Raw genomic sequence first — 12,801 nt, 5'->3', positions numbered from 1 at the left:
GATCAGGCATTTGGTAGGTTGGCCTCCAGTTTGGGCTGTCTGATATTTTCTTGTGATTTGGGGAGAATGCTCCAGAGGGGCAGTGCCCTCCTTCCGTATATCTACTGGGCGTCTGCTCAGTGACATGCCTTTTAGTGGAGAATGGTATTTAGAAACCAGATCGGGGTACAGATGTTCTTTCTCCTGGGGCGTTGCTGCTTCTAGGTTCTCTGCTGACACCTGGGAGATATAGGTGTGTGTTTATAGACTAATCCACGTGCACACACTTAACCTCTAATGATTTCTGTGCCTGTCTGTCTGTGTTGTCATCTACTTGTGGGTTCTTACGGACATCTCCATGGCTAACCCAACACTACAGGGTCATGCTAGCCTCCTCCCTTTGCACATTTGTAAGCCCATTCTCTGATAGGGAGACACTGAGGTCATCTACCATCCATTTACCCCAACCTTAACACATGTGAAAGTGATTTCAGAGTTGTTCATTGGCACCCCTGTGACAGACGGTTTATAATACAATTCGATACATTTGTCAGTTTGCATTCTGGCCTACCATCCCTGACTGCTGGCTGATTTTTTTTTTTAAGTCGTGTATATTAAAGTTTATCCTTTGTATGATATGTACAATGATGTGAGTTTGTACAAATGCAGAGTCATGTATCCATCAGCCAGACTCTTTCATTTAGGTGTTTTGTGGGGTTTTTATTTCCCTAATTGAGTAACTGCTACACCACTCTTCCATTGTTCACTTGTTGGAAAGGATTGCATCTCTGTTACCTTGTGGTTTTTAATGCCATGTAGCCTTCCTCAGATAAAGGCAAAATGGATTTTAACCAGTGGGGAAGAATACTAGAATTTCAGAAGTTGAAAGAATCTTAAAGATTCATTAATTTTACATTCCTAGCTAGGCAGGTTGGACATCAAGCCAGAACTGGAACCTGGACATTTTGGTTCTCCTCGCCATCCATATCACTCAGGGTACCTGAGATAGGAAAGATGAGCACGACAAGGGGCACAGATTGCTCCACCTTGCTTTATTATTATTATTATTTTTATTGAAGTATAGTTGATTGAACTAACACAATGTGTTAGTTTCTGGTGTACAGCAAAGTGATTCAGTTATACACCTTGCTTTAGATTTGAAGTCTGTGCTTACTTAAGGGCAGAGTTCCTTTATCTTTTGTTTTAGGAGATTAATTCTAGCAGACAATTATTTGTTTAATGTTAGGTGTGCTTTGGGGGAGGATTAAGATATTGTTAACATTTGCAAATTAGTCTTGTAGTGAGTTATTAATAGTTCATTCACTTTGCTTATTAATGCCAGGCTGAAACCAAGTGTTCTGAATGAATGAGAAATTGTGTTTGGGGAAGGGTCAGTGGAAGGAGGTGACTGTGGAAAGCGCTACATTCCACTCCCCAGAGATAGATGAAACTGCTCTATAAGGCTCTACTGGCTGTTGGTTTCTACTGTTTAGAGTTTATAGTAATCTTTATAAATAATTTAAAGACTGTTTGGGGCCCCTGAACTGGGACTCCCAGAGTTTTTCGTTTCATAAATAGTTTTTACTGTGTGCCAGGCACCAAGCTAGACCCTTGATATGTAGATGAGCAAATTGTGTGCCTTGTCTGGCAGGAGACGGATGTGAAAGGAGGAGTATTTGCCCCCAGTGCGGTGGCATAGAGGTGGCCAGTGTGGGCGTGCATATATGAGGGCTGTTTCAACTTTTTATTAGATTTTTTTCCTTTAAAAAAGTTTTTTTTCTACCATAATTCAAAAAGAGTCATGTACCACAATGTCATTGCAGCACTATTTACAGTAGCCAGGACATGGAAGCAACCTAAGTGTCCATCAACAGATGAATGGATAAAGAAGATGTGGCATATATATACAATGGAATATTACTCAGAGATAAAAAGAAACAAAACTGAGTAATTTGTAGTAAGGTGGATGGACCTAGAGTCTGTCATACAGAGTGAAGTAAGTCAGAAAGAGAAAAGCAAATACCGTATGCTAACACGTATATATGGAATCTTAAAAAAAAAAAAAGGTTCTGAAGAACCTAATGACAGGACAGGAATGAAGATACAGACGTAGAGAATGGACTTCAGGACACGGGGAGGGGGAAGGGTAAGCTGGGACAAAGTGAGAGAGTGGCATGGACATATATACACTCCCAAATGTAAAATAGATAGCTAGTGGGAAGCAGCCGCATAACACAGGGGGATCAGCTCGGTGCTTTGTGACCACCTAGAGGGGTGGGAGAGGGAGGGGATATGGGGATATATGTATCTGTATAGCTGATTCACTTTGTTATAAAGCAGAAACTAACACCATTGTAAAGCAATTATACTGCAATAAAGATGTTAAAAATAATAATAAATTAAAGTTTTTTTCTTTCTTTTTTTTTTTAAGTATAATTGTGCCACCGTGTACAACTGTGTTAGTTTTTGCTTACTCCCTTTCAGTCTTTTTCCATAGGTGCAGTTTTATGTGGTTGTATGTAGCAGATATTGTATTCTGAAATGGTTTTGCTTAATATTTTATTCTAAGCTTTTCTCAAGTTTCTCCACAACATTGTGTAGTTGCTGTGTTTACCCAGCTCCTTAATGTTAACTTATTTTTCCCATGGAAGGCTACCCTCACCCTTTTTATGCTCCCAACGTTTTTTATCAGGTACGTTGCTTTCTTAGGCTCTATTTCCTGGCGTAAGATTGCTCCAGAGTCAAAGAGTATGAGTGCTTTACAGCTCTGGAAATATATTGCCTGTTGTTTTACAATGCCCACAGCCTTCCTTGAAAACCTGCCAGATTAGATCTGTCCCTGCCTGCTCTGACTCCATTGCCTACTGCTTTCCCCTGGGTCTCTGGCATGAGGCTGCAGACACCACACTCAGCTCTGAGTCAGTATACCTGCTGTTCCCCTGCTTGAACACCCCACTGAGTGACCACACAGGGCTACCTCCTCCTTTCCCCTCCAAGGGTTGTTGTGAGGATAATGAGGTGATGTTGTGAGGTATGCAGAGAGTGGGTGCTCAGGGAGGATGAGTCTCTGGACCGCTCTTGTCCTGGAGCTGGGCAGAGCTAGGTTCTGAACTGCTGGCAGCCTCAGTTTCCTGGAAGAATAGGTTAACAAACTCTTGCAAAATATAGCTTGTACAGTACTCAACTCATACATTTAATTTTGCCCCATCTCCTCTACAGGATATCTGGCTCTATGAAGCAAGCAGCCATGCTGCCTTTTCTAGAACTCCTCTGAGGGGACTGGAGCTAGGGGGTGGTAACTCACAATCTCTCTTCATTTCAGGGCCTCTTAGGAAGATTGTGCAGACTTAATATTAAAGATGTCTGGAAAACAGGAATTGCTGGTGATTTTTAAATGCCTTAAGACATTGCTGTAAATATAAAGTTTTATGTAATAAAGTGATTTGAGGTAGAGAGCATGGACTTGGAGATTATCATTTCTAGATGAAGCTGGGCTAATTAAAATAAATTTTAACTGTAGTTTTCTATTTTAGTGAAAGTACTCTTTTTAGACTGAGATAAAACAGCATCATCCTATTCTAAGACAGAAGAGTAATTGACTAATTGTATGTTGTTATTGTTTTCTTTGTAAAGCAAAATATTTTTATCAAAATACTTATTAAGAGAATGCAAAAAATTATTTTTCCTTTAAATATGCATCTTTAAAAGGACTGCTTTGCCGCTGAGATTTCATTATAACTAACTTTCTAACAAAATTTGCGAAAGTCAGTGAGAAATGAGAGTAACTCTACAATGATGTCCATCTAGTAGGTGACCATTGAACACTTGAACTTAATTTTTAATGTATTTTAAATTTTAATTCAGTATAGCCACAAATCGGGCAGTGTAGTTCTAGAAATTTATGTTTAAGGGCACTTACTTGTTTTTTACCTTTAGGGCTCTATGGAGAGTTAATTTTCCACAGCTGAGTCACCCAATTAAGTTTAAAATTCTGTTTTCTAAAATACCTTTATCCATTGTAGGGGGAAAAAAAAACCTGCCAAATTTTAGTTGGTTAAATGAGTGTGGGTAACAGCAGGAGAGGAATTGTCTTTGACTTTATATATATAATTTTAGGAAAATGTTTTTCAATGCCCTTTGGTATGTTTTTTGGAATAGAGAAATTCTGGGGGCTTTTTGCTTTCCTGTGGGCGTTGCTTCTCTGCCCTCTTTAGTATGTGATGGACACCTGAGATAGATGGGGTTGACCTTTCACAGTGGGAGAGCCAGTAGAAGTAAGAAGCTTTAGCTTGTAGTTTTCATCACTAAAAAGGCAGTAAATTTAGACCTAGCCTTCACAGTGGTCCTGAACCTGGTGCCATACCACCAGGCCTGGTCCTTTGCACAGAATAAACGAGTGACAATTATTTGGGGGTAAACATGTTCATTCTTATTATTACCCATATGCTGAATGCTTCAGGGTCTATAGTAACTAGTAGGTAGGTGATGGATAATACTTGGCTTTTTTTTTTTTTTTAATCCTTCTGGTTATTTCACCTATTTGCTTTGACTTACTTTGAAGAAATTATTTTGTTTTCACTGAGAGTGGCTGGCTTCTTTCTGTCTCCGTCCTTTACACTTCTTTATTTTCCTCTTCTGTCTCTTTTTTTCCCATCTGTCTCTTTTCCTTCAAAATACTGTCACAGAGGCCACCTGGGATTGTGTATTTTTAAACAGGGTGATCTTTGAACTTGATAAGAAATTGAAAGTTAATTTGCAGTCTGGATGGGATCGTAAGTTACTGACCAGGAGATTATTTCCCACTGAAATTTCTTATTTGAGCAATGTGCTGCATACTTTATGATTGTTAGTTTTGACTGTTTGGCTCTCTTGTATAGCTTCCATATCTGGAATTTACAGATTCTGTACAGATATGTCTGTGTATTGAGCACGTGCTGAAGTGGTGCCTGGCCTCTGACGAAGTGGTCTTCTCCCTTGCACAGGTTGCACAGAGCATCGAGGATCATCATCAAGAAGTGATCGGTTTCTGCAGAGAAAACGGCTTCCACGGCTTAGTTGCATACGACTCTGATTATGCCCTGTGCAACATCCCCTACTATTTCAGTGCCCATGCCCTAAAACTGAGCCGGAATGGGAAAAGTCTCACCACAAGCCAATATCTGATGCACGAGGTTGCCAAGCAGCTGGACCTGAACCCAAACCGCTTCCCTATCTTTGCTGCTCTGTTAGGTAGGTGGGCAGTGTGAAAATTCATTTTATAAAGGAGTTCTGTACTCGGGACATACTGTTGTTGTTTTTTTTTAATTTCAATGCTAGAATGTTTGGGATTGTATCTTACTTAAATTTCAAAAAAACAGGGAATGGGCTGGGCTTCTCCTCAGTAACATTCTTTACTCATTATTTTTTGGTGTCACTGAAAATGTGCTTCATTTGTTCTTGTTTGTTTATGTATTGTTCCACTTAGGCCGATAAACTAATTTTGTGAAAAAAAATGCCCTTAAAGTTTGAGGAAAATAACATTTAAAAATCACAAGTGTTAACACAGTCTCACTTATGAAAATTAAACATTTAAACCTTTGGCACAAATTATGTTTGTTATAGAAGAAAATATGCTGTGAAGTTAGCACTGTCATGTTTTCCCCTCATTTTCAGGATTCTCATTACTTTAAAAGGAAAACAACAAAAATAAACTACGTTACCTTGTTTCCAGTGCCTGCATCTTAAGTGAATGTATACATGTCTTTAAAAACTCCCTTGGAGGGGGCTTCCCTGGTGGCGCAGTGGTTGAGAGTCCGCCTGCCAATGCAGGGGACACGGGTTCGTGCCCCAGTCCGGGAAGATCCCACGTGCCGTGGAGTGGCGGGGCCCGTGAGCCATGGCCGCTGAGCCTGCGCGTCCGGAGCCTGTGCTCCGCAACGGGAGAGGCCACAACAGTGAGAGGCCCGTGTACCACAAAAAAAAAAGAAAAGAAAAAAAAACTCTCCCTTGGAGGAATTCCTTATGCTGAATACCTAGAAAGGATGAAATCTGGTTTCAACTAAGATTTTATATATTAATTTCTTTCTCTTAAAAATAACTTGGCAATAGGTAATATATTTATTTATCACTTTATGTCTGTAGTTTATAGTTATTTCTTTCTTTTCTGTCCACTTCCCTTTCTTGTGCTTGGAATGTACATGTTTCTAGCTACTTGAATATCCGGCTCTAGTTTGCTCAGAGTTTGTAAAAATTATGTCCACAGTATAAGTAAATGTGTTCTGAGCAAAGCCCTCCTGTGAGTAAAATCCATGAATTTCAGTGATGGGATTGAGGGCTGTTTGGGACACACAGGCCCTTTTTGAAAGATGTGTGGTCTCCAGAAAAGTGCGATCTTATTGTACTCTCTCAATTTCTGTTCTAGTGCTTAGCAGCCTGATCTGGTCATGTTTAAGAGGGGGATTATATTGTGGGTTATTTTTAGAAATTCCTAATTATCAGATTTTTTATAAACATTCCAAAAAAGTTTTATACAACTAGAAATTATAGTGAGACAGCCATAATTTTTCATATATTATTTGGTGATAACATTTCAAACTGTATAACTACAAATCAATCAAAAACTTTCTGATTTTACAAGTTGTCTTTATTTGGATCTAATCTCAAATACATGTCTTTAAGTTAGTACTTGGCTATTTTCTGTCCATTTTCTTAGTGAACTCTTGTGACTTGGGATTTGGAGGATTAAAACCTAATTTCTAAATGTATGTAGTACTTTCATATTTTCAGACATTAAAATATAAAAGGATATTTCCTCAAATGTTAAAAAGTGATGGAGTGGATGGGCACATTATGAAAAGTTTCATGTTTACTTAAATGTTACCACAGTTGACTTTAAGTGAATGGGAAAATTGTATGCTTTTAGAATATGGATGCCTTAACTAATTTGGGAAGGATATTTGTTTATCTTATTTAAGGAAACATTGAATAAATTTCTTGGGAGATAATGCCAACTAATACTTTTCTGGCTAACTTATTTTGTGAAATAGTAAAAGAAATGAAAAACAATAGTAACGTTGTGAATAATTTAGTAATAAATTAAGGCTTGGAATTTCTTCAGAAAATTTAGGCAAGTTATAGATAAACGCTTAATTGGGTGAACATTTTTAGTTTAGATTTTGTGTAAAAGTTTCAACGTCCTCAAATAAGAAAGATTATTTTTCCAATAGAAAGTATAATTTCTCCTTTTTTGTAATAGAAGGTATAGCTATATAAGTTGTTTTGTTTTAGAAAGGTTGAGTGAAATACTCATTTAAGTATTTGACCCAAGTTTTAACAGACTGTTCTTTTTTTTTTACATCTTTATTGGAGTATAATTGCTTTACAATGTTGTGTTAGTTTCTGCTTTATAACAAAGTGAATCAGCTATACATATACATATATCCCCATATCTCCTCCCTCTTGCATCTCCCTCCCACCCTCCCTATCCCACCCCTCTAGGTGGTCATAAAGCACTGAGCTGATCTCGCTGTGCTACGTGGCTGCTTCCCACTAGCTATCTATTTTACATTTCACGGTGTATATATGTCCATGCCACTCTCTCACTTTGTCCCAGCTTACCCTTCCCCCTCCCTGTGTCCTCAAGTCCATTCTCTACATCTGCGTCTTTATTCCTGTCCTGCCCCTAGGTTCTTCATAACCTTTTTTTTTTTAGATTCCATATATATGTGTTAGCATGTGGTATTTAACAGACTATTCTTTTTTTTTTTCTTTTTTTTTTCTTTTTTTTTTTTTTGCGGTACGCGGGCCTCTCACCGTTGTGGCCTCTCCTGCTGCGGAGCACAGGCTCCGACGCGCAGGCCTAGCAGCCATGGCCCACGGGCCTAGCCGCTCCGTGGCATGCGGGATCCTCCCGGACTGAGGCACGAACCCGCGTCCCCTGCATCGGCAGGCGGACTCCCAACCACTGCGCCACCAGGGAAGCCCTAACAGACTATTCTTGATGTTGGAATTGGCTTAATATCTTTTCAGATAGAAGCTTCAAAAACAAATCTCAGATACTTAATACTTACTTCACAGTAAAGTTCTATACATTCCATGAGCCGAGGAAAGCAGTACAAAACTCGGTAACTGATACAATTAGGACTTAACTTTGCTCTTCTGGACATAATGACAGTTTGGTACATCTGTATCATGTATTTGTGTGTTTAGAGTATTATGATTAGCAGTATTGCAAATGAACTCACCTTGTTTTGTTTTCTGTTAGCAGCTGATTAATGAATCTGCTTAGTGTGGAGATGACTAAATCATAATATAAAAATTACAGAATTATTTAGGAAATTACTGCTTCTAAATTGTATCAAGACCACTAACAAACCAAAGATGTTAGTGTATCAGGCATCCAAGCACTACACTGAAGGGAGAATGTTCCCTGCAAAATGTAGTTTCTCAGCTGAATACACTTCTTATTTGTGACACAGCCCTGGTGATAGTGCATAGAGCTGATTGGCACTTCTTGATAGCACTTGTAGTCTGTGCTTTGTACACCTATTTGTGGGTGGTGCTGGAAATTACGGGAGGAGGGTGTTGATCCATGTCACAGGCAGCAAACATTGTCACTTAACCTTCCTTAGATTTTATAACTATAGATTCTGCCTCTGCTGTTGAACCTACTTCACAGAATGCAGTTTGAACCATAGTCTCTCATAAACAAATGAAAAGTTGTTTCAAATTGACATTTGGCATCTGGCATTATCAGACTGACCTTAATACTGTGCTGGGGAATTACTTAGGTTTTTATGCAGTTTATTCAGTTTGAATGCTGTTGAGCCTCTACTGGAAATTCACGTTGTGCTTGAGGCAGCTGCAAGAAGTCTGTCTGCTGTATGTTGCTTTGTATTAAAAGATGAAGAAATATTCTCAATTTCTGTGTGGAAGTTTTATGTGGTGTATCAAATGAGGTGGTCCTAAGAAGTCATATTACAAAGTCTGAAACTAACAAAGATAATCTACAAATTATAACATGCAATGATACTAAGTTTCCCCTGTGTCACTCATGATGATGGCTTTTATGGTATCCCTGTTTGTATTCCAGGAAATCACATTCTACCTGATGAAGATCTGGCTTCCTTTCATTGGAGTTTACTTGGTCCAGAACATCCACTAGCCTCACTTAAGGTACATATTCATTTCATTTCCAACATTTGTTGATTTTGATATTACTTTCATAATATAAATAATGTTTCTTTATTGTAGAAGGAAATATACCACAAAATTAGCAATATCCTGCTTCCCGCTAACTTCAGAATCTGTGTTGCCTTAAAAAACAAACAACCTGCCTTATCTTGTTCCCAGCACCTATATTTTAGGGAAATATATAAATGTCCTTAAAAATTCCCTTAGAGGAATTCTTCATGCCGTATACCTAGATAGGTGGAAATTTTTTAGCTAAAGTGTTTATGTATTAATTTTCTTACCTACAAATATTAATTTTTTTCAATAGATAATATCATCTTCTGTTAGTCAGATCAACATCTTACATAGTTTGATAAGTTTCATAATTTTCTTACTAATTTTTAAATATTATAAAAATCTATTTACAGTTTTAATGCTTTTTTTTTTTTTTTTTTAGTTTTAATGCTTTTTGAATGATGGAGGAGACCCAAGTTCATTACAGAAGTGGTCCATTTGTACTATTTTGTTAATATTATTTTCTTATTTTTCTCCCCTTCCTGTTTGTGAAAGTAATGAACATCCAAGAAGATTCTCTTAACTTTGATTTTCTAGAGTGGGAAGGTTTACGGTTTGATGTGAACATAGTAGTGAAATTGGTATGAGCCACTAGGGAACTTGGAGTTGTACTTGTTAGTGGCTTCCTGTGATTTTCCGTATTCCCTTTGCTGGGTAAAGTGGCTCTGGTGTTCTCTGCTTTTTAGTGTTGTGATCATAGCTGCCACTTGTTAGGTGGGGAGCTGGGAAGTCGGGACCTACACTGGCTGGCAGCCTGGGCCTCAGTTCCTCATAGTAATAGGGAGGTTGCTTGGAATGGTTTCTGAATGCACTTTTCCTGTTGTCAGAATTGCCCTCCAAATTGGAGTTTTTGTGTTTTAGCTTATAGTGAGCTTTTGTGATACTTGCAAGTTCAAGCGGTATTCCTTTCCTGCCTCTTTCATCTTGTTACTTGCTGCCTAGAATCCCCTTTCTTTTCCATTTCTTATTGAAGGGTCCTGATGTGTTCCTTTTTATCCTAACAGTTCTTTGTATGGGGCTTTTCCACTTCTGTTCAAAAGTCAGTTTTTCTCCTCTTGTTAGAAATTACTTGTTTTCTTTTGCTTTTTTGTCCTTGAAGGGGTACAGCTTTCTCTTTGCTATTGGCCAGAGTGTTCTTCATGTGTGTTTTCATTTACAGAGTGCTACAATTTGTAATCTTGATTCCAAGCTCCTGGTGATACCATTATTGAATTGCAGAATGGGAAAAGTGTAGTCTGAAATCAGGTGGACTCAGAAGTATTGTGCTCATTAGGTTCATTAAGCAGTATGCTTTTATAAGTTGAGACAGAATGAAGGCTTGTTTTTTAGAAGGTTTGTAGAGTTTTGAGTAGCAGGGGTGAGAGGCTCCCAGGATCCCAGACCATATACATATATCTAAATTGAGCTTGCCTTCTTTCATGTATCAGAGGTTAGGAGTGAGGAGCTGTTTGAATAATTACTGGAAAACCAACTCAAACTATTGGTAGGTTACAAACATCATTATCATGTATTTTTCCTAATAGTTTGTTAAGAAAAATACTAAGTATGTAAAAAGTTGAAATAGAAAATGTCTATCCATATATCCACCATCTTGGTTAAACAGTTTTTAACAGTTTCTTCTAAAGTATATTTGTATGTGTGTGTGTTTTTTTTTTTTTTTTTTTTTTTTTTGTGGTACGCGGGCCTCTCACTGTTGTGGCCTCTCCCATTGCGGAGCACAGGCTCTGGACGCGCAGGCTCAGCGGCCATGGCTCACGGGCCTAGCCGCTCCGCGGCATGTGGGATCCTCCCGGATCAGGGCACGAACCCGCGTCCCCTGCATCGGCAGGCGGACTCTCAACCACTGCGCCACCAGGGAAGCCCTGTGTGTTTGTTTTTTAACTCAACTATTTGGAAGTAAGTTGCAGATATCATAACACTTCACCTGTGAAAACTGTGGTTTATTTCACCACCACCTAAAAATAAGGATAATCTCTTAATTATATTATTATTATCACATTAACTAAATTAGCAATAATTCCCTAATGTCATTTAATATTAAGTCCATGTTCACATTTTTCTATTGTTCTCTGAAAGTTGTTTATAGGATTGTTTGTTGGTTTTTATTTTAAAGCAAATCAGATTTTTTTTTGCATTATCATCATGTGTATTTTAAATATTAGCTGGGTGTTTTTATGGCATTGTGAAGCAGTCCAAAATAATTTTTCAGTGACTTGATAAGTTGTAGGATTTTTAAAGTCATATTCTGAAAAGCAAAGCATTTTAAAAAATTGCATAACTTTTATGTTAAAAAATTGCATAACTTTTATGTTTTGACCTTTTATACATAGTTTTCTGTGTGTAGTATTGTTTTAATCATTTTAACAAAGACTGTGGGATATTGAATGTGGTTTTTTTCTCATGAACATTACTACCGTATAGAATTATCTGTATCCCATCTGCTTTTTTAGTCTCTTCTTTTTCACAGTAATAAAACTAACTACATCTTTTGAAAATTTGGTTAGTTGTTGTTTATGAAACTTCCTTATGATTTTTGTTTGTTCCTTTTTAACACAGTATGTTGTATACACAGCTTTTAAGGATACCTGATTTTGCATACCCAAGTTCAAGCATTCCTTTTATCATCCTTTATTTTGCCAGTGTTTCACCAAAGTCATATCTACTAGTTTATTGTTCACAGAGGGTTGGTGTTATATGAACTTATTATCTAATAAATTCAAATCACCCCTTAACATGTAATACCATAATCTTAGCCCTGTCAACATTTTAACCATTGTATTCATTTTAATGGTTTTTGTGTTCCTAAACTTCATATTCAGTTTCATGTATTTCAGGTTTTTATCCCCATCAGTCATTCATGACCCCCCCCAAGTACTTCTGGCCCCGGAGTCCCTTCACCATTTCCTTCACGTTGGACAGGCTACTTTGCAAGTTTTATGCTCGCCTTTCCTCTCCCCAGACCTCCCACATGTGTTGTTCTCCTGTACAGCTAATCAGGTTCTATTTTGGTCTCTCTATACCACCACCCCAATTGTGGCAAGCAGGCAGTGTGCCCCTCCCCTGGCACACTGCCTCCCCCCCGCCACTCCCCCCAGGCCTAGCTCTGCCCATCAGCCCCAGGCCAGGCAGGTGCTGGTTTCTCTTGAACTCCTTCTCCCTCTGTGTGTCCAATTAAATTAAAATATGTCCTTGAAAGCCCCCTTGCTTGCTTCTGCCTCTTCTCAAAGATCTAAGTGCTAGCTCTTGTACATCTCTCTTTCTGATTTAAATAGTCTTTAGTGTTTATTTATATAACCCTACCTTCAGGTTCACTTATTTTTAGTCACCTTCCTTTTTTTTTTTTTTTTTAATTTTATTTATTTTTGGCTGTGTCGGGTCTTCGTTGCTGCGCACGGGCTTTCTCTAGTTGCGGTGAGTGGGGGCTACTCTTCCGTTGTAGTGCGTGGGCTTCTCATTGCAGTGGCTTCTCTTGTTGTGGAGCACGGGCTCTAGGCATGTGAGCTTCAGTAGTTGTGGCACACGGGCTCAGTAGTTGTGGTGCATGGGCTTAGTTGCTCTGCGGCATGTGGGATATTCCCGGACCAGGCATCGAACCCG

General features: G+C 38.5%; 1 protein-coding gene across 3 annotated transcripts in view; it reads left to right on the top strand.

Moving 5' to 3' along the window:
* FAM120A (family with sequence similarity 120 member A) overlaps positions 1–12,801 on the top strand; it is a 103,606-nt gene that overhangs the window by 15,499 nt on the left and 75,306 nt on the right. For all 3 annotated transcript variants that reach the window (XM_030847279.3, XM_030847280.3, XM_060301160.2), the window contains exons 2-3: positions 4,962–5,208; positions 9,050–9,132. In XM_030847279.3, coding sequence (XP_030703139.1) covers positions 4,962–5,208; positions 9,050–9,132 — 330 coding nt within the window. The remainder of the gene's footprint in view (positions 1–4,961; positions 5,209–9,049; positions 9,133–12,801) is intronic.

The sequence above is a fragment of the Globicephala melas genome, chromosome 6 (genome assembly GCF_963455315.2).
Source record: "Globicephala melas chromosome 6, mGloMel1.2, whole genome shotgun sequence".
Lineage (NCBI taxonomy): Eukaryota > Metazoa > Chordata > Mammalia > Artiodactyla > Delphinidae > Globicephala > Globicephala melas.
This window is presented reverse-complemented; position numbering and strand designations above follow the sequence as displayed.